This window comes from Oreochromis aureus, linkage group 22, assembly GCF_013358895.1.
Source record: "Oreochromis aureus strain Israel breed Guangdong linkage group 22, ZZ_aureus, whole genome shotgun sequence".
Lineage (NCBI taxonomy): Eukaryota > Metazoa > Chordata > Actinopteri > Cichliformes > Cichlidae > Oreochromis > Oreochromis aureus.
Window position 1 is genome coordinate 28868367 of NC_052962.1, and position 24573 is coordinate 28892939.

Genomic DNA, 24573 nt, shown 5'->3' on the forward strand with positions numbered 1-24573 from the left:
TGTATATGTGTATATATATGTGTATATATATGTATATATATACATATATATATATATGTGTATATATATGTGTATATATATGTATATATATATGTGTGTGTGTGTATATATCTATACACACATGACCACTGACTCTTACATAGTCACTTCCTGTAGTTGCGTGCTATCCTCCTCAGTCGCATAGAGGCCCTGCTGGGGAGAGGTGTGCATGCAAAAGCCCAGTCTCATGATGAAGTTGCTGTACTAAATTTGTTTTTATTTTGAACAGTTTTGGGAGAATAAACCTGCCTCAGCTGGCAAAGCGAGAGTTGCCTCCTCTCATCATTCGCACACCAAATTGCAGAGAACAGTGTCAGGCCAGACCGGCTACACTTACTATTTTTGCCTGCAAATTGCAAGTAGTTTTAAAGTACTTGCACCTTAGTCACGGGTCTTATGGTGTAATTCATTGTTTCTTGCAAAAAGCTGACTTGTTGCCTGCAAATTACATGTAATTACAGTATACTTATGCCTTATTTGCGGGTCTTTTTTACGTTCTTCCATATTATTATTCTTTTATTTCTGGTTTTACTGTGAAGCACTCTGTGATTTTTATCTGTGAAAGTGCTATATAAAAAAATTACCTGCGTCATATTATAAAGTGTTACCATCTTATCAATATTGCAACATTGTTCTCATTTTAAGTTCCTGGAGAGGAAAGGCGTAACCATGAGAGGCAAGCTGTCATAGCTAGTGGAAACTAAAACATCATAAAATATGAGAGAAACAATTAAATGATAAAATGACAGCACAAGCAGATTTAACATAAAAGTATTAAAGATTCTCATCTTGCATAGCTCATCTGGACTAAGCCCTGGGTACTCAGGACATTTAATTTGATTTCATCGTTTTTCTGATCCAGTTGAGTTGTTTCCTTGAGACGAACGAGTAGACTCCAGGTTTTCTAATGATACCACAACCCCGTCCAAAAGAAGTGACTCCAACTAGCGCTCCTTTACACAACAGCGGCCCTCCTGAATCCCCCTGCAGCAAGAACAAACACACAATAGGCTTTGTTTGACTCACATACAGGTGTGAAAAAGCAAAAAGGTATATCGGGTGAATCAGCATTTACTTACTTACTGTTACGACCCGGCTCTGCTAGGCGACAGTGGACGTAACATTAAAACAAAACACTGCCAATCGAAATTTTGGACACATTCTCATTTAGTGGTTTGTCTTTATTTTCATGTTATTTATATTGTAGATTCTTGCTGAAGGCATCGAAACTATGAATGAACACATGATATATGTAGTAAACAAAAAAGTGTGACGTAACTCTAAACACATTTTATATTTTAGACTCTTCCAAGCAGCCACACTTTACTTTGATTACAGCTTTGCACACGTTTGGCATTCTCTCCATGAGCTTCATGAGGTCGTCACCTGCAATGGTTTTCTAACAGTCTTAGGGTTTAGGTCAGGCGACTGGAGGCCAGACCATCTGGTGCAGCACTCTGTCACCTTCTTGGTCAAACAGCTCTCACACAGCCTGGAGCTGTGTTTGGAGTCATTGTCCTGTTGAAAAATAAAGGATGAGATGGCATGTCGCTGCAGGATGCTGTGGTAGCCATGCTGGTTCAGTGTGACAGTCTCGCCATCAAAGCAGGTGGAACCAAAGATCTCAAATTTGGACTCATCAGACCAAAGCACAGATGGTCTCCTTGTGTTTCTTGGCTCAAACAAACCTCTTCTGCTTGTTGCTTTTCCTTAGTCGTGGTTTTTAGCAGCTTTTTGACCATAAAGGCCTGATTCACACAGTCTGCTCTGAACATGTAGAGATGTGTCTGCTACTGGAGCTCTGTGTGGCATCTATCTGGGCTCTGATCTGAGCTGCTGTTAACTTGTGATTTCTGAGGCTGGTGATTCAGATGAATTTATCCTCAGCAGCAGAGGTGACTCTTGGTCTTCCTTTCCTGGGGCGTCCTCATGTGAGACAGTTTCCTCGTAGAGCTTGATGGTTTCTGTGACTGCACTTGAGGACACATTTAAAGTTTTAGCAGTTTTCTGGACTGACTGACCTTCAGCTCTGAAAGTAATGATGAGCTGTCGTTTCTCTTTACTTAGCTGATTGGTTCTTGCCATAATATGGATTCTAACAGTTGTCAGAGAGGGCTGTCAGCTGTGTACCAACCTGACTTCTGCACAACACAACTGATGGTCCCAACCCCATCAAGAAAGTAAGAAACTCCACAAATGAACCCTGACAGACACGCCTGTGATGTGAAACCTTTTTAGGTGACTACATCATGAAGGTCGGGGGCAGCGTGGTCAACAAAGCAAAGGGCAGATATTTACCAATTTTTGTCTTTGCTATATAATTCCATATATTTTCTATCTATGTAGACAGTAGTATTAATAAAGAAAAACCATTAAATGAGAAGGTGTGTCCACATCTTTGATTGGCAGCGTATTCTTCATACGTACTTGACAGGTATCAGCCCTTTTTCTACCATTTGAACCAGCACATATCATGCCTCTGGTGATAACAGGGTTGCGGTTGTAATAGCTGCGAGAGTTGCACTTCTTTCTGCTGACCACAGTCACAGTAACAGCCTTGAGGACGTCTGATGTTCGGTTGTTTTCGGTTACTCCCCATCCAGCCACCACACACCTGCTGCCAGCTGCCGGGTCTCTCGCAGTTCTTCTAAACCCGAGCCATTTCACTGCCCTGGTTCTCCTCACTCGTTTGTTAAGCTGAAAAAAAAAGTTAAAAAGTAATATCACATATTGATAATGAACATCTATATGTTATCTGTACATAGGTAATATACAGACATAAATACTTAAAGTAAGAGTATATGCACCACTAAAGTCTTGCACCAGCAATCATTAATTTTTGCTGAGAAAATGAAAAATATGCACAGTAATTTATTGAAATGTGTGTAAACATAGAACAAAATATATTATATGATATGAACATGAACTCTTTCACATTGTTGTATTTTCGCTTCACTTGCTTTTTCTATCATCTCCTTACCTTAAGCAACATGAGGTCGTTGCCCCGAGCAGCACTGACAAACTTGGGATGAGGAACGTGTTTTACAACCTTTCGGATTTGCTTTGAATTTTTCTCCTTTTTCTTGATGGAGTGTGCTCCCACAGTCACCGTATTCATACTGTAATAAACACATTTTAAACACTTTACATGTTCAAAAGGTTTTTGTTTCTAATCTCCAGGTTATTTGTTCTGTGTCTGTGCCTCCTCTGTGTTCCTGGTGTCATGTTGTTCCCTATTCTTGTTCTCTTTATTTGTCTCTGTGTGTTGTTTGCTTGTCTGGTTCTCTCTCTGTGTTACACATTTAGTTATTTTTGTCTCTGTGCTTCATGTTTCCACGTCTCACTGTCTAATTTGCGTCTACATGAATGTCATGCTTCCTGTTTTATTTTGATAGTCCCCATTCTGTGTGCAGTGTGTCTAGTTTTGCTCTCCCCTCGTCTCATGTCGGATTAGTCCCAGCTGTTTCCACCTGTTTCCCATCCTCTCATCATCCTGCTTGTGTATTTTAGTCCTCAGTCTTCCCTGTTTGTTGTTGTGTTGTTAACCTTCATGTGGCGTCTCTGCTGTGTTTTCTCAGTTTCTTGTTTGTGGTTTATTTTTGTACTAGTGTGGAGTGTGTTCCCAGCAATAAAGCTGCTGCTTTAATTCTTCTCCGTGTATGAGTCCTGCGTTTGGGTCCTACTTCCTGCCTGCCACACAGCTGTTGCCTTGACAATAAGATACCTATTAGAGGGAAATATATAAATAAGAATTCAATCAAATTTATTTCAAGTATAAATATTGTATATTAATCCTCTCCCATACATTTAGACAGCCTAAAATGTATAATTATAGTAATTGATATTATTTGACCTTTAAAAGGTTCTGGATACATTAAACTGACACATTTTCCTACTTTCTTGTTCCAGTTTTGGAGCAGGTGTAAAACAAAATATCAAAATACTTTAAAAGAGGTTCAGATTTACTTACAGCTAAAAACAAAATACACCTTTAAATGTCATATAAACATTTTATCTTCTACTTTTTAGGGGAATTGTGATCAACCTCTTGTTTCATTGCAGTATGATGTGTACTTGTGTTTTCCAGTTTTTTTGAGCTTTTCCTTAAAAACAGGAAACATAATCTGACTGTGCACGCAAAACATTTTCAAGGAGATACTCATCTGATTTCTGTCAACATGATATAGAAACATAACATTTTATTATGTTTACACTGGAAAGTTTAAACAGATTATATTAATCATATCAGTAAAGTGTTTGCTGGCATATTTCTTTTGATACTATAAATATAAATTCAGCAATTAAATTTTTAATATACTTACAAAAATCATTATACTATCAGATCACATGTGTAGACATGTGATCTCATGGTCTTTACAACTCTCACAATTTAAACGGACAAAACATATTATCGTTCACGCGCTATCTACAAATATGATAAACAAAGGAATACATTTAAACAATAATTCAGTTAAATTCAATTTTATTTATATAAATCACAACAAAAGTCGCCTGAAGGCGCTTAACAATAAGAAGTGTAACTCTTCAGATTCCTACCGACTGCAGTGGGCAGCTGTCAGGACCCACTGTGGATGGATTAATGTCCCTCCACAGAAAGAGTTTCGATTTGTCACATAAGCCATGAAAGGCATCGAGTGTGGCCTGACCTCTTTCCCTTGAATAATCTCAGAACCACGACCTAAAACAAAAAAACATCCAGACACATAAATCAGCAGATGATGAAGTGAAGCACAGATGAGTGAAACCAACAAACTGCACAGACTGCTCTGTGACACTGAACGATATCAGTGTCTGCTTGTTTACATGAAGGAGAAACGTCGCTCACCAGGCTGGATGATGAAGAGGAGCACACATGAGATGACAACAGTGAAATTCCTCAGGCAGAACATTTTTCCTGCTGTGGAAGATCAGATGTTGAATGCAGTGAAACCCACTGTGAGCTCAGCTTTATGTGCTCAGCTGAGGGGGCGTGGTCTGACACACCCACCCAAACCCGTCAAAACCTGCAGTGAAATCTCATCAAAATGTAAAACACACATATGAAATCATTTTGATTTTGTGTGGTTCCAAACAAAAGTATTTCAATAACTAAAACAACAAACAGGAAAACATGCTCATAAATTGACAACCTCATTTTGATCATCACACAGCAAAATCATAATATTTATCCGGATTAAAATCTTCCAAGAGTGCAGCATTAGTTAAATTATACAATACATAAAAAATAGCAGGTATAAAACAGAACAGATAAATGAGCTCAAACATGTGAATCATATGCAATAACAGATCATTACAAGAGCCACATTGTAACAGTTATTACAATGTCGTAAACAGTTATTCTGCTCTTCTCTCATGTTTTTGGTCTGTGAAACTGTTTGATGAGTTTTGTGCAAATACAAAAAACATCCTTCTAATCTCTCTTTGTTGAATCCACTGGTGAAAATCATCAGCTGAAGGGTGAAAATGAAGGAGCCAAATGGACACATCCACTCAAACCTTTCATAACCTGCAGTGAAGTCTATGATTATTATCTAACACTCACATGCACATACGAGCTATGTAGCGGAGAATGAATAGAGCTCATGATGTCACTGTGTGCAGACATGTAGGTGTTCCACAAAAACAAGCTGTGTTAGAATTTAGAACAAAAGAAGTCAGCTTAAAAAATAAAAGATCCTTTGTGGAAGTAAATGATGACAAAAGACAAAATGTCCTAACATTTACAACGGACAGTTTTTGATACGGTTTCACCAAAGGTTGCAAAACTATATCGTTGACAGTCTTTCCCAATTTGTTCCCACTTGCTGTTTTTTTGTCCTAACTTGAGACAGTTGCTGTCTTGTTTGCTTCACTGGTTTCTTAAGCTCAGAAACAGCTAAACAGAAAGAAACATGTTGTTAATGTGAGCAGTAGCTGCAGTGATGCACTGAAACGTACAAATCATCAAACAAATATTAATATTTGACACAGATAACCTGAATATATAAATGTTTTTGTTACAGCAATGGTTCAGGACAATAACTATTAAAACATTGGAGAGCCTCTTTATTTCCCCTTAAATGATGCCACATTTGTAAGGAAAGTTCATTTGTGGGTTGAGCAGCAGAATATTTGGGTTGTGCCCATGAAAAACTTGTCAAATCTTCTCTGCCAATGCCAGACAGCTTATTCTGCTACCAGCTCTGGTTTTGAGCCTGTGGTATGCATCCTGCTACAGTTTGTGTCCGCTTTAAGCATGTCACGTTTCACTAATGTCACGCTGGAGTTCTGTAAAAACCACGTTGCAGCATTATTTGGAGTGAGCCTTAGTGCCACCTCCAAACTGAAGGCCAGGTTCTTGATAACAGGACATGTGGGACTGGGAAGTGGGCGTCCCAGAAACATGGGAACACAAAGCATACATTTCATGCACAGCATTTCTAGGCAAAACCAAGAGAGTGGTAGCCTCAGAATCTCATCTCGTGGTGGCTGACAGGGCAGTGAAAATTTCAGGTTTTTATTGTTAATAGTTTTTGAGACATTCAAGTTCAAACAATGCCTCCGATTGTCACGGCTGGGGCAACAGTCGTGTGGAAGTGAAGGAGGACCCGAGTTGCAGACAGCAGCGGTGATGCAAGTGAGTTTATTTACAGTCAACGATAAATAACAAACAAATAAATAGCAGAATGAGGAGCAGAGAGATGCAGAGATGGCCAAATAATACAGATGAACCGACAAGGAACACAGGCAGGCACACACCATTAATACACACAAGGTAATGAGGGAATGACACACCAGAGAGTAACACAGCTGAACCTAATTACACACAACGAGACACAAACCTTCAAAGTAAAACAGGAAACTCAGACGGTTTAACAACACAAACTCAGGGACACGAACAGAGCACAGGAGAGACACAGGTAGGAATAATAAAACACAAGAACCAAACTCTAACAACTAATACAAAATAAGAGTTGATACCAAAGATGATACCAAAATGAAACACTGGCTCTAACAACCCTGGACCATCACACCGTTTCTCCGATTTCGAATATTGATATATGAAGCTAAAGTTTCACAGAAATCATGCCATGTTTCCAAACTTTGAACTGAAAATGTTTAAGGTTTAAAGTTGGTGATTTGAGCCAGAATGACCCTTGATCAGCATAACACTCATTTTTTGAACATTTTCATTTTCTTTCAGTGTTCTTCAAAAGCGAATCATTTAATTTGTAATTCAAGTGTGCACTGGCAGTCCTTTAATTAACAATCACATGCAGTTTCCATATTTACACATGGAAGATGTGTAATATCCGTATCAGCTCTGTAAAATATAACGTCTCCAGTCGAATTCTGCATATTTAAAATATTCATAATACAAAACTGAAATTAAAATAATTTACATTTTGCACTTGAGAAGAAAAGTGCAAACCTGTTATGTCAGAATCATAAAAAGCAAGTAAACACTGAGGTGCACAGCTTTATATGCTGAGCTGAAGAAATGCAGTCTGAGCTAAATGGACTCATCCACCCAAAACCTTCACAGCCGATGGGTAAAACTGATCTTTAATATCTAACACACACATTCACATACATGCTATGTAATGGCTGCACTACATGTCTGCACCCGGTGATGGGCTGGTACAGTCTGGATACAGACTTATAGGCTGTCAGCCCATGCAGGAGACTCTGACAGCACTGAGCAGCTCCTTCAGAGGCCACGATGTCGGACGGAGAGATTCGGCAGGTCTTTCCTTCTAACTGCTGTCAGACTCCACAACAAATCCACACAAACGTGCACACACATCAACACATGTGCAATACCACTAAGTTTAATTTATGATATCATGTCTTACTGGTATCAAATCAAATCAAATCAAAATTTATTTATATAGCACATTTCAAAGAACGAAGTACACCAAAGTGCTTTCCATAAGATCAAAGTACAAATAAAATCAATATATAATAAAATTATAAATATGAAAATAAAATGGTTACATAATCCAATGCAATCCGGATGCAAAATTGCCCTAATTGACCTTAAATGCAATATCGAACATATATGTTTTTAAACGTGATTTAAAAGACTGAATAGAGTCCGATGCGCGTATATGAAAGGGAAGTGTATTCCATAACCTAGGTGCTGCAACGGCGAAGGCACGATCACCTGGGTTGCACTAAGAGCAGTTGGTCAGATGATCTTAGTGCTCTTATGGGGCTATATGGGCAGAGAAGATCGGCTACGTAATCAGGTGCCATATTATTTAGAATTTTGTAAGTAAGCAATAAAACTTTAAAATCAATTCTGAATTTAATGGGAAGCCAGTGTAATTTTGCCAAAACAGGGGTAATAGAATCGTACTTTTTCGAGCCAGTCAAAAGGCGAGCTGCGGCATTTTGAACTAGCTGCAGTCGTTGAAGAAGGGAGAGTTGTAGACCCATATACAAGGAGTTACAGTAGTCTAGCCTTGTAGTAATGAAGGCATGAATAAGTTTCTCCAAATCCTTGTAGGGAATATAAGATTTAACCTTGGAAATTAGGCGTAGTTGATGAAAGCTAGATTTAACCACACTGGATACCTGTTTATCTAGTTTAAATGAGCTATCCATAATGACTCCGAGGTTCCTAACAGCGTCAGTAAGATGACTAGCAGCAGGACCAAATATGTCATTCAGCTGTCCTGGGGATGTATCTCTATCAAAGACAATAATTTCTGTCTTCTTCTCATTTAATGTAAGAAAATTTTGTGATAGCCATTCCTTAACATCCCTTAAACACACATGTCTCTGAAACTGTGATCTGTCCTTATAAAGTTTCTGAACGCTGCATTATAATCTAGAAATGAAAAAGAAGACAGGTTTAAAAATCAAAAGAACATTTTGTGGAAGTAAATGTTGATGAAAGACACAATGTCCTAACATTGGTACAAAGAAAGGTTTTGAAACAGTAATTTCCCCAAAACGTTTCAAAACGATATTTTCCCGGTCAGGCTGCCACATCTCTGCTGACAGTTTTTAGCCCATCATGAGTCAGTTTCATTATCTTGGATTGCTCTTTGATATTGACCAACATAATTCATTTTTATCAGGATGTCCTAAAAACTCCCTGAAAAGCCTTCAGTTCATGCATAATGCTGCAGTAAGAGTCCTGACAGGGACTAGAAAGAGAGAACAGATTTAAACCATATGTCTTAATGACCTTGTAGCACCATATCACCCTATTAGAGCACTTCGCTGTCAGGTTTTGTGTGGAGGCGAGGAAGAAGGAACCCAAACGCAGGACTCGCAGGTAGGTGAAGACTGGTGAAGGTTTATTATAAGGAATGGATGAACAGATGGTGAACTGACACTGGCTGGCTGGACAACTGAATGGCTGACTGAACTGAGGGAACACACGGAAAGGACAACATCACACGAACATCAACATTAATGACACGACAGTGAACGAGTGGAAACAGAGGACTTAATACACAGACTGACGAGGATGATAATGAGAGATCGGTGAGTACACAGCTGAACATAATCTGGCTAATAACACAAGAGACGAGGTGACACAGGAAAAGCAGGAAGTGAGAACATTGATGTGGCAACATAATGTAAACATAACCTAAACGTGACAAAACTGAAAACACTGGGTCACCGACCCAGGAACCCTGACATTCGCTCTCACACTGCAGGCTAACTTGTTGTTCCTCGAGTATTTAAAAGTAGAATAGGAGGCAGAGCCTGTCACGGTTCTGATTCCTTTCGACGCAGTATTTTTAGTTCTTGTGTTTTGTTTTATTTTTGAATGTTGGATCGTTTGTTTCCCTGGTGCTTTGTTGATTATTATTGTTATTATTATTATCAATAATCTATTTTCAGTGATTGTGGTTTAGGGTTTTATGTCTCATGTTTTGCATAGTTTGAGTCTGGGTCTCTGTGTCGAGTTGACGTCCTTGTGTGATGGTTTCTTGTTTCCTGTTTTATTTTGATAGTCACAGTCTGATGTCAGTGTGTTCAGTTTTACTTCTCCCCTTACTCATTAGTCTAACTTCTCCCAGCTGTGTCTCCCTCCTGTTTCCCATTCCCTGATTACTCCCCTGTGAAGATAAGCCCTGACTTTTCTGTGCTCTCTGTCGTGTCGTACCCTCAACTTGCTGTGTGTTTGTTATGTCCAGTCCTCCAGTGCCTCTGTTTGGAGTCTTGTTTTGCTTTTGAGTTTTATTTTATGAAGACTTTATCCAGCAATAAAGCTGTATTTTCACTTTAAATTGGTGATGGGCAGATGAAGCTTCATGAAGCACTGAAGCTTTTCATCCAATTGGTTCACCCCAGCGCAAAGCGTCTTGACGCTTCATTTGCTCTAGTAGGACATCTACTGGACGTACAAATATTAGTTGGCATGAATTTGAAGAGTGTGGCACTTTGCACACAGTCTGTAAATGTCAACAACAAAAGAAGTCTGTAAAACATCCATATTGTAGTGGTGGCAGTATGGAAAATGATTATTTGGAAATGCTTAAAATGGAAATGATCATTTACTGTGAGGTGAGGTTGGGGTATGGACAGCGGTTGTGCTTTTGTAACGTTGAGGTATGGACAGCTACACACTGAGGCTCAGTCCTGTCTGTTCACATTTTATTCTGTAAAAACTAAACTTTCACTGCTTTCATGACCTTTTTAGTGGAGAGGGCAGGAATACATGCTATGAACTACAGGGTGGGCCATTTATATGGATACACCGTAATAACATGGGAATGGTTGGTGTTATTAAAGTCCTGTTTATGGCACATTAGTATATGTGAGGGGGCAAACTCCTCAAGATGGGTGGTGACCATGGTGGCTATTTAGAAGTCGGCCATCTTGGATACAACTTTTGTTTTTTCAATAGGAAGAGGGCCATGTGACACATCAAACTTATTGGTAATGTCACAAGAAAAACAATGGTGTGCTTGGTTTCAACATAACTTTATTCTTGCATGAGTTATTTACAAGTTTATCTTTGTTCACAGCCATTGACATGTCGAAGAGGTTAACACGTGAGGAGCGGATCGAAATTGTGTTGATATCTGGTGAACGCAGTAACCGGGTCTGACTGTGGTTCCTCTTACAGCTCTTTCCAAAATATGGCTGCAGCAATGAACCCCGTTTTAAGTGTTTATTCCATAAATCATAGTGGTTTGGCATTAACTCAAGTTGGTGTGTTAAATAAACATATGATAGATCCCTCATTCCAGTTTGCCAGTTAGCCATAATAAGTATTTTAACACTTTGTGTTGTATTGGCTGTTATTCAGTGCTGATTATTTACACATGTAAATCCTCATGCTGGTTACATCTATCATGCCTTATCACAGTATTTCTGTCACAGATCAAATTACCTAAAAGATTTTTATCCATCAGCTCATAATCACTGTCCACACTGATGTGAACGTATTAGCTTGAGCAACAGTAATGAACATCAAAATGAATGCCTTTTTTAACACGTACAAATCAACCTTCATGAATTACAAATAAAATATAGTTTTTAACAAATACCGCTATTTATGCTTTTTTAACACCTTCATCAGTAGCGGTTTTAGATACGGGCGACACGGGCAGTTGCCCGGGGCGGCATCAAGGTGGGGGGCGGCATCACGGCATCGGCAAAAAAAATGCCCCAACGTCAGCCAGCGCATACTGGGAATGTCATAGGCACCGCTCGGTTTTCTATCGCCCATTTGCTGGGAGTAAGGGCGCCCTCCGTTTGCGAGGTGCGCCTGCTGCTTGCGGGGCGGCGTGGGATTCTTTGATTCCCCCCCCCCCACACACACACACACACACACACTCACACAAAGACAAAACATATTAAGGATTGTACATTAACATAAAGCTGTTGTACACACACACACTTATGAAGAGAGAGAGTGCATAGTATGCAAACAGTTACCAAACAGCCATCATAATTCGTCATACACTGAGAACAGGACAAATAGAACAGGACAAATAATAAAATCTGTAACATAATGTATTGTTTGGAGTTTAGTCTGTTACTGTTGCTATTTTTACCATTTCTTCTTGGAGCAACTGTAATGCACATAATTTTCTTAGGGATTAATAAAGTATTCTGATTTTGATTGTTTCAGGACACATGACCTGCCATTATCCAATGACACATCTGCTTACCTGTAACTTTTGCTCATTTCTCCTTCCGCTTTTTTCTAAACTGAGGACCTGATGGCTTTGAACTTTTCTTTTCCATCTTCCATTGGTTTTAATTTTGCACTCCAGTATCACACAACCCAGGATTCAAATCATGAATCCATAATGGGCTTGGATTTACTACATTATAAATGAGCTCTATTTGGAAGCAGCAGGTCTCCTCCCCTTTCGATGGGTTGTGTGTGAGACTTTAAATCATCAAACTGTAAATTTTAAATTGTTATTGATCCCTTTATCCCTGGGCCTAAAGCGTATTTTCTTACTCTTCTTATATTTATTGTTTGTTTACTTGCACTGCTGTAACTGGAGCCTCGTCGTCTCGTCTCTCTATATACTGGACTGTATTACAATAAAGTTTACTTTGACTTCACCAGCGAGCAGGCGCACCTTCATCATGAAATATATAAGCCTCAGAGCATGATCGCATGTCACTCTCCCTCTTAGCGCAACCAGGAATAGGAAGTGGACAGGAAATGAACAAATACAGGTAAAATACCAGGAAGTGAGGTTATTAGCAAGTTTACCTTCAAAATAAAATCTTCATATTTAACATATTTAACCCTTTTTACTGTTCTTTTTAACTTACGTACATACAAATGAATTAATTTAAGGCAAATATTAAAGATAAATGACATAAATGCCTTTGAGGCATCACAACCACACATTTACATGGCAATGGCCATTTTCTGCTGTGCGCATGGAGCGTTTAATTGGTCTCTGGCCCTTTAAACTCTGAGGGGCTGTAACTTTGGTTTCTTTTGGTCAATTTGCATGATTGACACCTCTTTTTTATCATTTGAGCCAATAGAATCCAGTAACGATGCTACGTTCACAGCACTTCAACCAATCAGACGTTGCAATGCCAAAACCCACGTTGGCCCAAATTTACTGCATGTGGCGTCTGTCCAGTCACATGTCTGTCGGTGGGTCTAAAATGGAGGTTGTTGACAGAAAATGGCTCTGATGCGGTAAGGTAGGCGTGGTAACTACTGATAATCATGTGGCTACCGGCTACCGGCTACCGGTGAAAATAACGGAGGAAATCGGGGCGGTAAGCCAATTTCTGTCTTAGCGCATTTGCGCCGCTGTATGTTTTTGTGGTCTTCTTTTGCGGCTCATTCAGTGAATTTTGGTCTGATCGTGGTGAAACTTGGTGTTTGGAGTCAGTAATAGCTCTGGAAGCTAACCAGCCTTTCTTTAGCCGGTTACATCAAGTTTGAAAAATTTTTTGTTCAGTTTTGTGTGTTTAGCGGTCTGCACATTTACAAAACTGGTCGTTTAATCATGGCGTGGTTTCAGTGTGTTTGATGGTTGTAGAAATGGTTTATATAACATTTTAGCTGAGATTCAGAGGTTTCTGTGGATACCACACATGTCTGGACTTATATTTCTCAACCCGTGTTAAAACCGATTAAACGTGATCTCCTCCTTTTTGCCCCCGGTACCGGGGGCATCGGGCTTAAGTGGATATTATAAAAGTAACTAATTACTAGGAAAGGTAACTATTGTCTTACTTCAAAAAAATGCTTAACCCTCTGGGGTCCAGGGTATAATTGGCCGTTTTTGACTACTTTTGATTTTACCTCTACATTTCACCTTTAAAAACTATTCATCGTGCCTTGTTCGGTACACACTCCAAACACACTAAATGTCCCAAACCCTCACATCTCAAAACTTGCTCACTCTCTCTCTCACTGCCGTCACTCCCAAAACTTTCCCCTTTTCCTAAACAGCTTCAATCTTACAGAGATAACAGACACGAGGAAACTGTTGATCGAGTGCTGATATTGTTTCAAAGCCTGTTGTCAAATGATCATAAATAACCACGTGAAGGACACTGGGTGCAGACGTGTATATGACTGATACTTTCAGCCAATTTAGCATGAAGAAAGAAATGAACCAGGATTTGTGGAAGTAATCAATGACAAAAGACACAGTGTTGATGGAGGTGAATGTGTGACGATCATGTCACTGAATCCTAAGGAAGAGGAGATCCTCAACATGTGTAGCTGTCAGTTGTGTATTTCTCATGTTCCTTTGTTTCCCATAAGTGAATTTTCTGTGTTAATTTCTTCTGAAGAAAACCTTTGTACGAGAAAATCTACAGCTGATCAAAAGAGTAGAAACAAGCAGTGAAAATGTTTCTTGGGCCTCAAATTAGACTGTAACTGTAAAGTCATTATATTAACGATGCTACTTTGAGAGGTACAGTTTGAAACTGCAGTACAATCAAAGAAAAATAGAGCAAATGTGTATTTTTTATTCATGCCTCCAGCTTTATTAGAAAGTAGAAAAAGCAGCAAGAAAAATATGTATTTTTGGTTTTGAAGCAACAGAGTCATAATGTGAAATGAAGAAAACATTTTTTTTTTTGTTGTCTTTTTCAACAATCCTGTCCACAGGCCTCATTTTCAGGTTCAGTTGGTTGTATATGAGCCGTTGAATCTGTCTGTTTGACAGTCTGAATAATCTCTTTTTTATTTTACAATCATGGCTTTTGAGTGTACATAAAAATTGCTTCTCCCTGGTTTTACTGCAGCCGCACTCATCTGCAACAACCAGGAGCACTCGTGTTTGTGAATTCTTTAAATTATTTGGAAAAATGATGATTAGATATAACCATGTTTCTGTCTGGTTTGTGTGGTGAAAGATGGTAAAATTTCAAACAGTGTTTTCAATTTTGTTCTCAGTAGGTCTAAAATGTGGTTCATGTGGTGGACTAGCCAAGTGCAGAATCTATTTTTAAAAAAGTATAGCAAGCTGGCAGAAACTAAATGATCATAAACTGTAAGAGGAACAGTAAAATGATAAACTGAATAATGGTCTACAGAGACAACACTGACAGATATAACATCAAATCATGCAGACTGATGCTGGTGGTTTCACACATTTAGAATAACTTCATCGTAGTTTTGATCCAGTACAGCTGTTTTTCTGAGATAAACGAGTAGATTCCAGGTTTTGTAATGACACCACAACCTGCTCCATAAGAAGTGACTCCAACCAGCGCTCCATCGCACAACAGCGGCCCTCCTGAATCCCCCTGCAGCAAGAACAAACACACAACAGTCTTTCTTTGACTCACAGGTGTTGAGCTGAATGAACATTTACCTCAAACAAGGAAAAACACATGGATTCTTCATACGTACTTGACAGGTATCAGCGACGTTTGTACCATTTGAACCAGCACATATCATGTGTTTGGTGATCTCAGGTCTGTGGTTGTAATAATCACGAGAGTTGCACGTCTGTCTGTCCACCACAGTCACATTGACAGACATGAGGACGTCTGATGATTGGTTGTTTTCAGTTGCTCCCCATCCAGCCACCAGACACGTGCTGCCAGCTGCCGGGTCTTTCACAGTGTCGCCAAACTCGAGCCACTGCACTGCCCTGGTTTTCCTCACCGGTTCTTTAAGCTGAAAAAAAGTTAAAAAGAATATCAGATATTGGTAATGAATCTCTCTACATTCACTACTTTAAATAAACAGCTATTTGCTAAAGGGTTGAATCACCACTCATTTAATTCTAATATTTTGCATGTAAAAAATGCAATATGTGCAGTGAACAGTGTTGGTCAAGTTACTTGAAAAAAGTAATCAGTAACTAATTACCGATTACTTCCCCAAAAAAGTAATCCCGTTACTTTACTGATTACTTATTTTCAAAAGTAATTATTACTTAGTTACTTAGTTACTTTTTAAAAACACGATTTACAACCTGAATAGGTGACAAAGCGATAGATCTTTCAGCCCAATTCTACTTTTTCTGCATAATCCATCACTCAAAATGTAATCAAATGAAAAAGTCTCTTTTTAAAACTTGTTTTATTAGTTTTAATCTTTTAACTTTATGCATCAAGCAAAAAATTAATTATATGCAACATTCTCTGACTGGAGGAAATTTGTTTAACATTTAAACTTATTTTCTGAACATTCCAGCACATAAATTTTTTTGTGTGTGTGTTTACACTCACTCTTTCAAATAGATGAAAGTAAAACACAGCAGAAAATAAATAAAATCAAAGACTAGCGGTCCTGTTGCTCTATTTTCACCTGTAAAGCAGGAGTGGCGTAGGCGGAGGTTTACCCTGGTGCAGGTGAGCCGCAGCGGTCAGTGGAAGAATCCGCGAGTTTCTCTGTGAATTTCTCATTACAGTCGTAGCGCACTCGGTGCTTGGAAGTTAAGGGGGTTTTTTCGCTGTAAAAAGAAGTTTTCTTCCCACGCACAACGGACACTAATGTTTTTGTCACTTTTTATGGAATCAAACTCAAAATAAGGTCAGTACTTCCACGCTTTAAACGCTGCACGCTCATACTCTCTGCCGCACTCGATATATTATCCATTGTTGATCTGCACACAGCTGTTGTCACAAACGTCGCACTCGCTTACGTCACTGTCATGAGACATTCTCGCAAAAAACTCACGGTTTTAGTAACGCAGTAACGCAGAGTTTCTACATGAAAGTAACGGTAATCTAATTACCGTTTTTGCAATAGTAATCCCTTACTTTACTCGTAACCTGAAAAAAGTAATCAGATTACAGTAACGTGTTACTGCCCATCTCTGGCAGTGATGTGTTGAAACATGTCTATACACACATGGAAATACATTTTATAATTTAAAGAATGAAACTTTTAGTTAAGTAAGCAAAACCTGACTTGGCTGTAGGAGGTACAGCAGGTTATCTACGAATCGAATGGTTTGGTGTTTGATCCCTGGTCTTTCCAGTCTGCATGTCAGAAATCCTTTGGCAAGATACTGAACCGCACGATGCTCTCTGATGCATAAGTTAGAGTGTGTGTGTGTCAGTGTTACACAGAAAGCACTTAAGCACAGAAAGATGTGTTTGGGTGAATAAACCATGTTGTGTAACGCTCTGAGTGCTCAGGTAGAGTAGAAAGGTGCTAAATAAGAACCAGTCCATTTACGATTTACATCATTTGGTATCAGACCCTGATTTTTCACCTTACCTTCAGCAACATGAGGTCATTGTCTATCTTTGCACAACAGTAGTCAGGATGAGGAAAACTTTTCTCAACGACTCTTTGATGCTTGGAACTTTCGTTTTTCGTTCTGGAGTGTGCTCCCAGGATCACCCAATAACTCCTGTAAAAGAAAAACCACAATCTGGTGATGAAGGTTTACATATTTAAAAGGTTAACAGGTCAGCGGCTTCTAAAACAGCCATCATAGTTCTTTATTATTGTGTATTATTACATATGGCTGAGTTATGGCTGTTATTGAGCTTTAGGTGAATCTGCATGGTTTTTTTTTAAGCTGAATGAAGAAATTAAAATGTACATAAAATGTTTTAGATGAAGAAATGTATCAAATGTTTGATGTGTATGTAGCTGTGACTTCTGTGTTATATTTAAATGAGTGGAACACTTTTTTTTTTTGCTTGTTGCTAGTCTGTTGAAAATGAACACTGCATTATTTTTAAAATTGAGGAAAACAAGACCTCAGATTCTTACCCAGTGCAGTGGGCAGCTGTCAGCACCCACTGTGGATGGATTAATGTCCCTCCACACCAAGAATTTGTCACAGTTCTAAGATAGGCCATATAAGGCAGTGAGTGTGGCTCGACTTCTTTCCCATTAATAATCTCAGACCCACGACCTGAAACAGAAACAAAATATCCAGACACATAAATCAGCTGATGATCAAGTGAAGAACAGATGAGTGAAACAAACACCTGAAGGATAATCAGCAATGTGACTTTGCATTATGCTTGTTAACATGAAGATCAAAATTACCAGTAGGTAAATTAAGATACAGTATAAAACATCACTCACCTGGCTGGATGATGAACAGGAGCACACATGAGATGAGAAGACTGAAATTTTTCAGAGACGACATTTCTTCTTCCTTCTTTTAGCAGATGCTGAATGCACTGAAACTCACTGTGATGCTCAGCTTTATGTGCTGATCTGAGGGGGCGTGGTCTGAAAATGAATGAGCAAGATAAACTGACACACCCACCAAACCCGTCAAAACCTGCAGTGAAATCTCATCAAAATGTAAAACACACATATCAAATCATTTTGATTTTGTGTGGTTCCAAACAAAAGTATTTCAATAACTAAAACAACAAACAGGAAAACATGCTCAAACGATAAATTGACAACCTCATTTTGATCATCATACAGCAAAATCATAATATTTATCCGGATTAAAATCTATATCTATAAAGTCTATAATCTATCATCTATAATCTATACAATACATAAAAAATAGCAGGTATAAAACAGAACAGATAAATGAGCTCAAACATGTGAATCATATGCAATAACAGATCATTACAAGAGCCACATTGTAACAGTTATTACAATGTCGTAAACAGTTATTCTGCTCTTCTCTCACGTTTTTGGTCTGTGGAAGTGTTTGACGAGTTTTGTGCAAATACAAAAAACATCCTTCTAATCTCTCTTTGTTGAATCCACTGTGGTGCAAATCATCAGCTGAAGGGTGAAAATGAAGGAGCCAAATGGACACATCCACTCAAACCTTTCATAACCTGCAGTGAAGTCTATGATTATTATCTAACACTCACATGCACATACATGCTATGTAGCGGAGAATGAATAGAGCTCATGATGTCACTGTGTGCAGACATGTAGCTGTTCCACAAAAACAAGCTGTGTTAGAATTTAGAACAAAAGAAGTCAGCTTAAAAAATAAAAGATCCTTTGTGGAAGTAAATGATGACAAAAGACAAAATGTCCTAACATTTACAACGGACAGTTTTTGATACGGTTTCACCAAAGTTTGCAAAACTATATCGTTGACAGTCTTTCCCAATTTGTTCCCACTTGCTGTTTTTTTGTCCTAACTTGAGACAGTTGCTGTCTTGTTTGCTTCACTGGTTTCTTAAGCTCAGAAACAGCTAAACAGAAAGAAACATGTTGTTAATGTGAGCAGTAGCTGCAGTGATGTACTGAAACGTACAAATCATCAAACAAATATTAATATTTGACACAGATAACCTGAATATATAAATGTTTTTGTTACAGCAATGGTTCAGGACAATAACTATTAAAACATTGGAGAGCCTCTTTATTTCCCCTTAAATGATGCCACATTTGTAAGGAAAGTTCATTTGTGGGTTGAGCAGCAGAATATTTGGGTTGTGCCCATGAAAAACTTCTCAAATCTTCTCTGCCAATGCCAGACAGCTTATTCTGCTACCAGCTCTGGTTTTGAGCCTGTGGTATGCATCCTGCTACAGTTTGTGTCCGCTTTAAGCATGCCACGTTTCACTAATGTCACGCTGGAGTTCTGTAAAAACCACGTTGCAGCATTATTTGGAGTGAGCCTTAGTGCCACCTCCAAACTGAAGGCCAGGTTCTTGATAACAGGACATGTAGGACTGGGAAGTGGGCGTCCCAGAAACATGGGAGCACAAAGCATACATTTCATGCACAGCATTTCTAGGCAAAGCCAAGAGAGTGGTAGCCTCAGAATCTCATCTCGTGGTGGCTGACAGGGCAGTGAAAATTTCAGGTTTTTATTGTTAATAGTTTTTGAGACATTCAAGTTCAAACAATGCCTCCGATTGTCACGGCTGGGGCAACAGTCGTGTGGAAGTGAAGGAGGACCCGAGTTGCAGACAGCAGCGGTGATGCAAGTGAGTTTATTTACAGTCAACGATAAATAACAAACAAATAAATAGCAGAATGAGGAGCAGAGAGATGCAGAGATGACCAAATAATACAGATGAACCGACAAGGAACAGAGGCAGGCACACACCATTAATACACACAAGGTAACGAGGGAATGACACACCAGAGAGTAACACAGCTGAACCTAATTACACACAACGAGACACAAACCTTCAAAGTAAAACAGGAAACTCACAGACGGTTTAACAACACAAACTCAGGCACACGAACAGAGCACAGGAGAGACACAGGTAGGAATAATAAAACACAAGAACCAAACTCTAACAACTAATACAAAATAAGAGTTAACACAAAACACAAGATGATACCAAAATGAAACTCTGGCTCTAACAACCCTGGACCATCACACCGTTTCTCCGATTTCGAATATTGATATATGAAGCTAAAGTTTCACAGAAATCATGCCATGTTTCCAAACGTTGAACTGAAAATGTTTAACCCTAGAACACTATCGCCGGGTGATTTACACCCGGGCAAATACATTTACATGATTTCTCTCTCCTGCAGCTGTTTGCGTGTCGAGGAGCCTGTGCCTTCACCAGGGAAGTCTCAATTTCCCAGGAATGGGTGGACCAAAGACCAGCTTCCAGAGTCATTATTTTGTTTTAGGAGTTTTTTTTTTTTCATTTTGTTAGACATGGCACAGTTGAAAGTAAAAGAAGACCACTGTAATTTGTCATGTGTTGTCATATTTTGATATATTTGATTACTTTTTATTGGTTATATTATATCGGGTAAATATCACCCGGCATTAGTGATTGTGTTACTATTTATAGCGATAGTGTTCTAGGGTTAAGGTTTAAAGTTGGTGATTTGAGCCAGAATGACCCTTGATCAGCATAACACTCATTTTTTGAACACTTTCATTTTCTTTCAGTGTTCTTCAAAAGCGAATCATTTAATTTGTAATTCAAGTGTGCACTGGCAGTCCTTTAATTAACAATCACATGCAGTTTCCATATTTACACATGGAAGATGTGTAATATCCGTATCAGCTCTGTAAAATATAACGTCTCCAGTCGAATTCTGCATATTTAAAATATTCATAATACAAAACTGAAATTAAAATAATTTACATTTTGCACTTGAGAAGAAAAGTGCAAACCTGTTATGTCAGAATCATAAAAAGCAAGTAAACACTGAGGTGCACAGCTTTATATGCTGAGCTGAAGAAATGCAGTCTGAGCTAAATGGACTCATCCACCCAAAACCTTCACAGCCGATGGGTGAAACTGATCTTTAATATCTAACACACACATTCACATACATGCTATGTAATGGCTGCACTACATGTCTGCACCCGGTGATGGGCTGTTACAGTCTGGATACAGACTTATAAGCTATCATCTCCCAGCCCATGCAGGAGATGTTGATGAAAGACACAATGTCCTATCATTGGTACAAAGAAAGGTTTTGAAACAGTAATTTCCCCAAAACGTTTCAAAACGATATGTTCCCGGTCAGGCTGCCACATCTCTGCTGACAGTTTTTAGCCCATCATGAGTCAGTTTCATTATCTTGGATTGCTCTTTGATATTGACAACATTATTAATTTTTATCAGGATGTCCTAAAAACTCCCTGAAAAGCCTTCAGTTCATCCAAAATGCTGCAGTAAGAGTCCTGACAGGGACTAGAAAGAGAGAGCAGATTTAAACCATATGTCTTAATGACCTTGTAGCACCATATCACCCAATCCGGTCTTTAAGTGATGACGTGACGAATCCTACTTCCGGGCCTAAAGTAGTCTGCGTTTAATATGGCTTTTGTGTTGTTAACATGTTTAATGTTTTGTATTTTCTTCTATTTAATCTCAAAAAGCTCCTAAAAACAGTCAGTGATCACTGTTGACCTCCCTCGGCTTTTATTACCATTAATCATTTATTTAAGCTCAATTTTTAAAACATTACGATGTAACTACAGCCCATGCTGTAGTATACAGGGAGTGCAGAATTATTAGGCAAATGAGTATTTTGTCCACATCATCCTCTTCATGCATGTTGTCTTACTCCAAGCTGTATAGGCTCGAAAGCCTACTACCAATTAAGCATATTAGGTGATGTGCATCTCTGTAATGAGAAGGGGTGTGGTCTAATGACATCAACACCCTATATCAGGTGTGCATAATTATTAGGCAACTTCCTTTCCTTTGGCAAAATGGGTCAAAAGAAGGACTTGACAGGCTCAGAAAAGTCAAAAATAGTGAGATATCTTGCAGAGGGATGCAGCAGTCTTAAAATTGCAAAGCTTCTGAAGCGTGATCATCGAACAATCAAGCGTTTCATTCAAAATAGTCAACAGGGTCGCAAGAAGCGTGTGGAAAACCAAGGCCCAAAATAACTGCCCATGAACTGAGAAAAGTCAAGCGTGCAGCTGCCAAGATGCCACTTGCCACCAGTTTGGCCATATTTCAGAGCTGCAACATCACTGGAGTGCCCAAAAGCACAAGGTGTGCAATACTCAGAGACATGGCCAAGGTAAGAAAGGCTGAAAGACGACCACCACTGAACAAGACACACAAGCTGAAACGTCAAGACTGGGCCAAGAAATATCTCAAGACTGATTTTTCTAAGGTTTTATGGACTGATGAAATGAGAGTGAGTCTTGATGGGCCAGATGGATGGGCCCGTGGCTGGATTGGTAAAGGGCAGAGCGCTCCAGTCCGACTCAGGCGCCAGCAAGGTGGAGGTGGAGTACTGGTTTGGGCTGGTATCATCAAAGATGAGCTTGTGGGGCCTTTTCGGGTTGAGGATGGAGTCAAGCTCAACTCCCAGTCCTACTGCCAGTTTCTGGAAGACACCTTCTTCAAGCAGTGGTACAGGAAGAAGTCTGCATCCTTCAAGAAAAAACATGATTTTCATGCAGGACAATGTTCCATCACACGCGTCCAAGTACTCCACAGCGTGGCTGGCAAGAAAGGGTATAAAAGAAGAAAAACTAATGACATGGCCTCCTTGTTCACCTGATCTGAACCCCATTGAGAACCTGTGGTCCATCATCAAATGTGAGATTTACAAGGAGGGAAAACAGTACACCTCTCTGAACAGTGTCTGGGAGGCTGTGGTTGCTGCTGCACGCAATGTTGATGGTGAACAGATCAAAACACTGACAGAATCCATGGATGGCAGGCTGTTGAGTGTCCTTGCAAAGAAAGGTGGCTATATTGGTCGCTGATTTGTTTTTGTTTTGTTTTGAATGTCAGAAATGTATATTTGTGAATGTGGAGATGTTATATTGGTTTCACTGGTAAAAATAAATAATTGAAATGGGTATATATTTGTTTTTTGTTAAGTTGCCTAATAATTATGCACAGTAATAGTCACCTGCACACACAGATATCCCCTAAAATAGCTAAAACTAAAAACAAGCTAAAAAACTACTTCCAAAACATTCAGCTTTGATATTAATGAGTTTTTTGGGTTCACTGAGAACATGGTTGTTGTTCAATAATAAAATTATTCCTCAAAAATACAACTTGCCTAATAATTCTGCACTCCCTGTATGAATGACTAACCTCGTATTGTGGATGGATTATCTCAGTTGTTCTCCTGGCTTAAGTTTGGTCCGTTTACAACATCCTGCCATCTAATTGCATTTGTTCCTGGCCACTGAGAACCCTCACCTTAACTTTTATTGAGTGGAAAAAAAGTTAGCTTATTTATATTATGCTAACATAGCTGTGTCGCTAGCGGTCATTATGTACCAGCGAGCCAAACTTCAGTAACCCTACAAACGTCACTGCTGTTTAGTTTTCTGTCTTCATTTATGTTGGAAGTGACAGCAGAGCTGTACCTTTGAATTTGTTACCAAAACCCCGCAGTCAGGACATGCTATATTGTATAGAATAGAATAGAATGCCTTTGTCACTATACAGTTGTACAATGAGACACAGAGCATCTCCTACTCAGTGTAAACATGCTGGGGGTGGGGGGGGTACAGTTCTGCAGCGCTATGTACATATGGACAGTAAAAATTAACTTAGGAAAAGATAAAGATATATATATATATATATATATATATATATATATATATATATATATATATATATATATATATATATATATATATATATATATATATATATGGGGGGGGGGCTGTGTTATCGGTGCATGTGTGAGTTCAGGGTGGTTATGGCTTTGGGGAAGAAACTGTTTTTGAGTCTGTGGGTTTTGTGCTGATGCACCTGTAGCGCTTCCCTGAGGGAAGCAGGCTGAACATTGAAGCCAGGGTGGAGCTGTCCTTGATAATGTTTGCTGCTCTGCTGAGGCAGCGGGAGGAATAAATGTCCATCAGGGAGGGGAGAGGGCAGCCGATGATCTTTTGTGCTGTCTTGACCACACTCTGAAGCCTCACTCTATCCGCCTTGGTGCAGCTGCCGTACCATACTGTGATGCAGTAGGTTAGCAGGCTCTCAATGGACGAGCGGTAGAAGGTCAGCAGCAGGTTGGAGTTCAGCTTGTACTTTCTAAGGACTCTCAGGAAGTGCAGCCGCTGTTGGGCTTTCTTGACGACCGCTGAGATGTTTTCTGTCCAGGAGATGTCAGCAGAGATGAGGACACCAAGGAACCGGAAGGTGTGGACCCTCTCCACACACTCCCCGTTGATGTAGAGGGGGGCCAAGTCGGTGCTGTGTCTCCTGAAGTCGACAATGAGCTCTTTGTTTTCTTAG

General features: G+C 39.3%; 2 protein-coding genes across 2 annotated transcripts; both read right to left on the reverse strand.

Moving 5' to 3' along the window:
• Positions 1–230: 230 nt before the first annotated feature.
• LOC116315180 (granzyme K-like) lies at positions 231–4992 on the reverse strand. The gene is made up of 5 exons (XM_031733388.2): positions 4886–4992; positions 4597–4738; positions 3020–3158; positions 2467–2736; positions 231–1023 (listed from the first exon to the last, which is right to left on the reverse strand). Exons 1-5 carry the CDS (start codon positions 4947–4949, stop codon positions 871–873), a joined length of 768 nt encoding a protein of 255 aa, XP_031589248.2. The 5' UTR covers positions 4950–4992; the 3' UTR covers positions 231–870.
• A 9480-nt stretch (positions 4993–14472) lies between these two features.
• LOC116315174 (granzyme K-like) lies at positions 14473–18117 on the reverse strand. The gene is made up of 5 exons (XM_031733376.2): positions 18020–18117; positions 17699–17843; positions 17195–17330; positions 15371–15640; positions 14473–15264 (listed from the first exon to the last, which is right to left on the reverse strand). Exons 1-5 carry the CDS (start codon positions 18081–18083, stop codon positions 15112–15114), a joined length of 768 nt encoding a protein of 255 aa, XP_031589236.2. The 5' UTR covers positions 18084–18117; the 3' UTR covers positions 14473–15111.
• Between the last annotated feature and the right edge of the window lie 6456 nt (positions 18118–24573).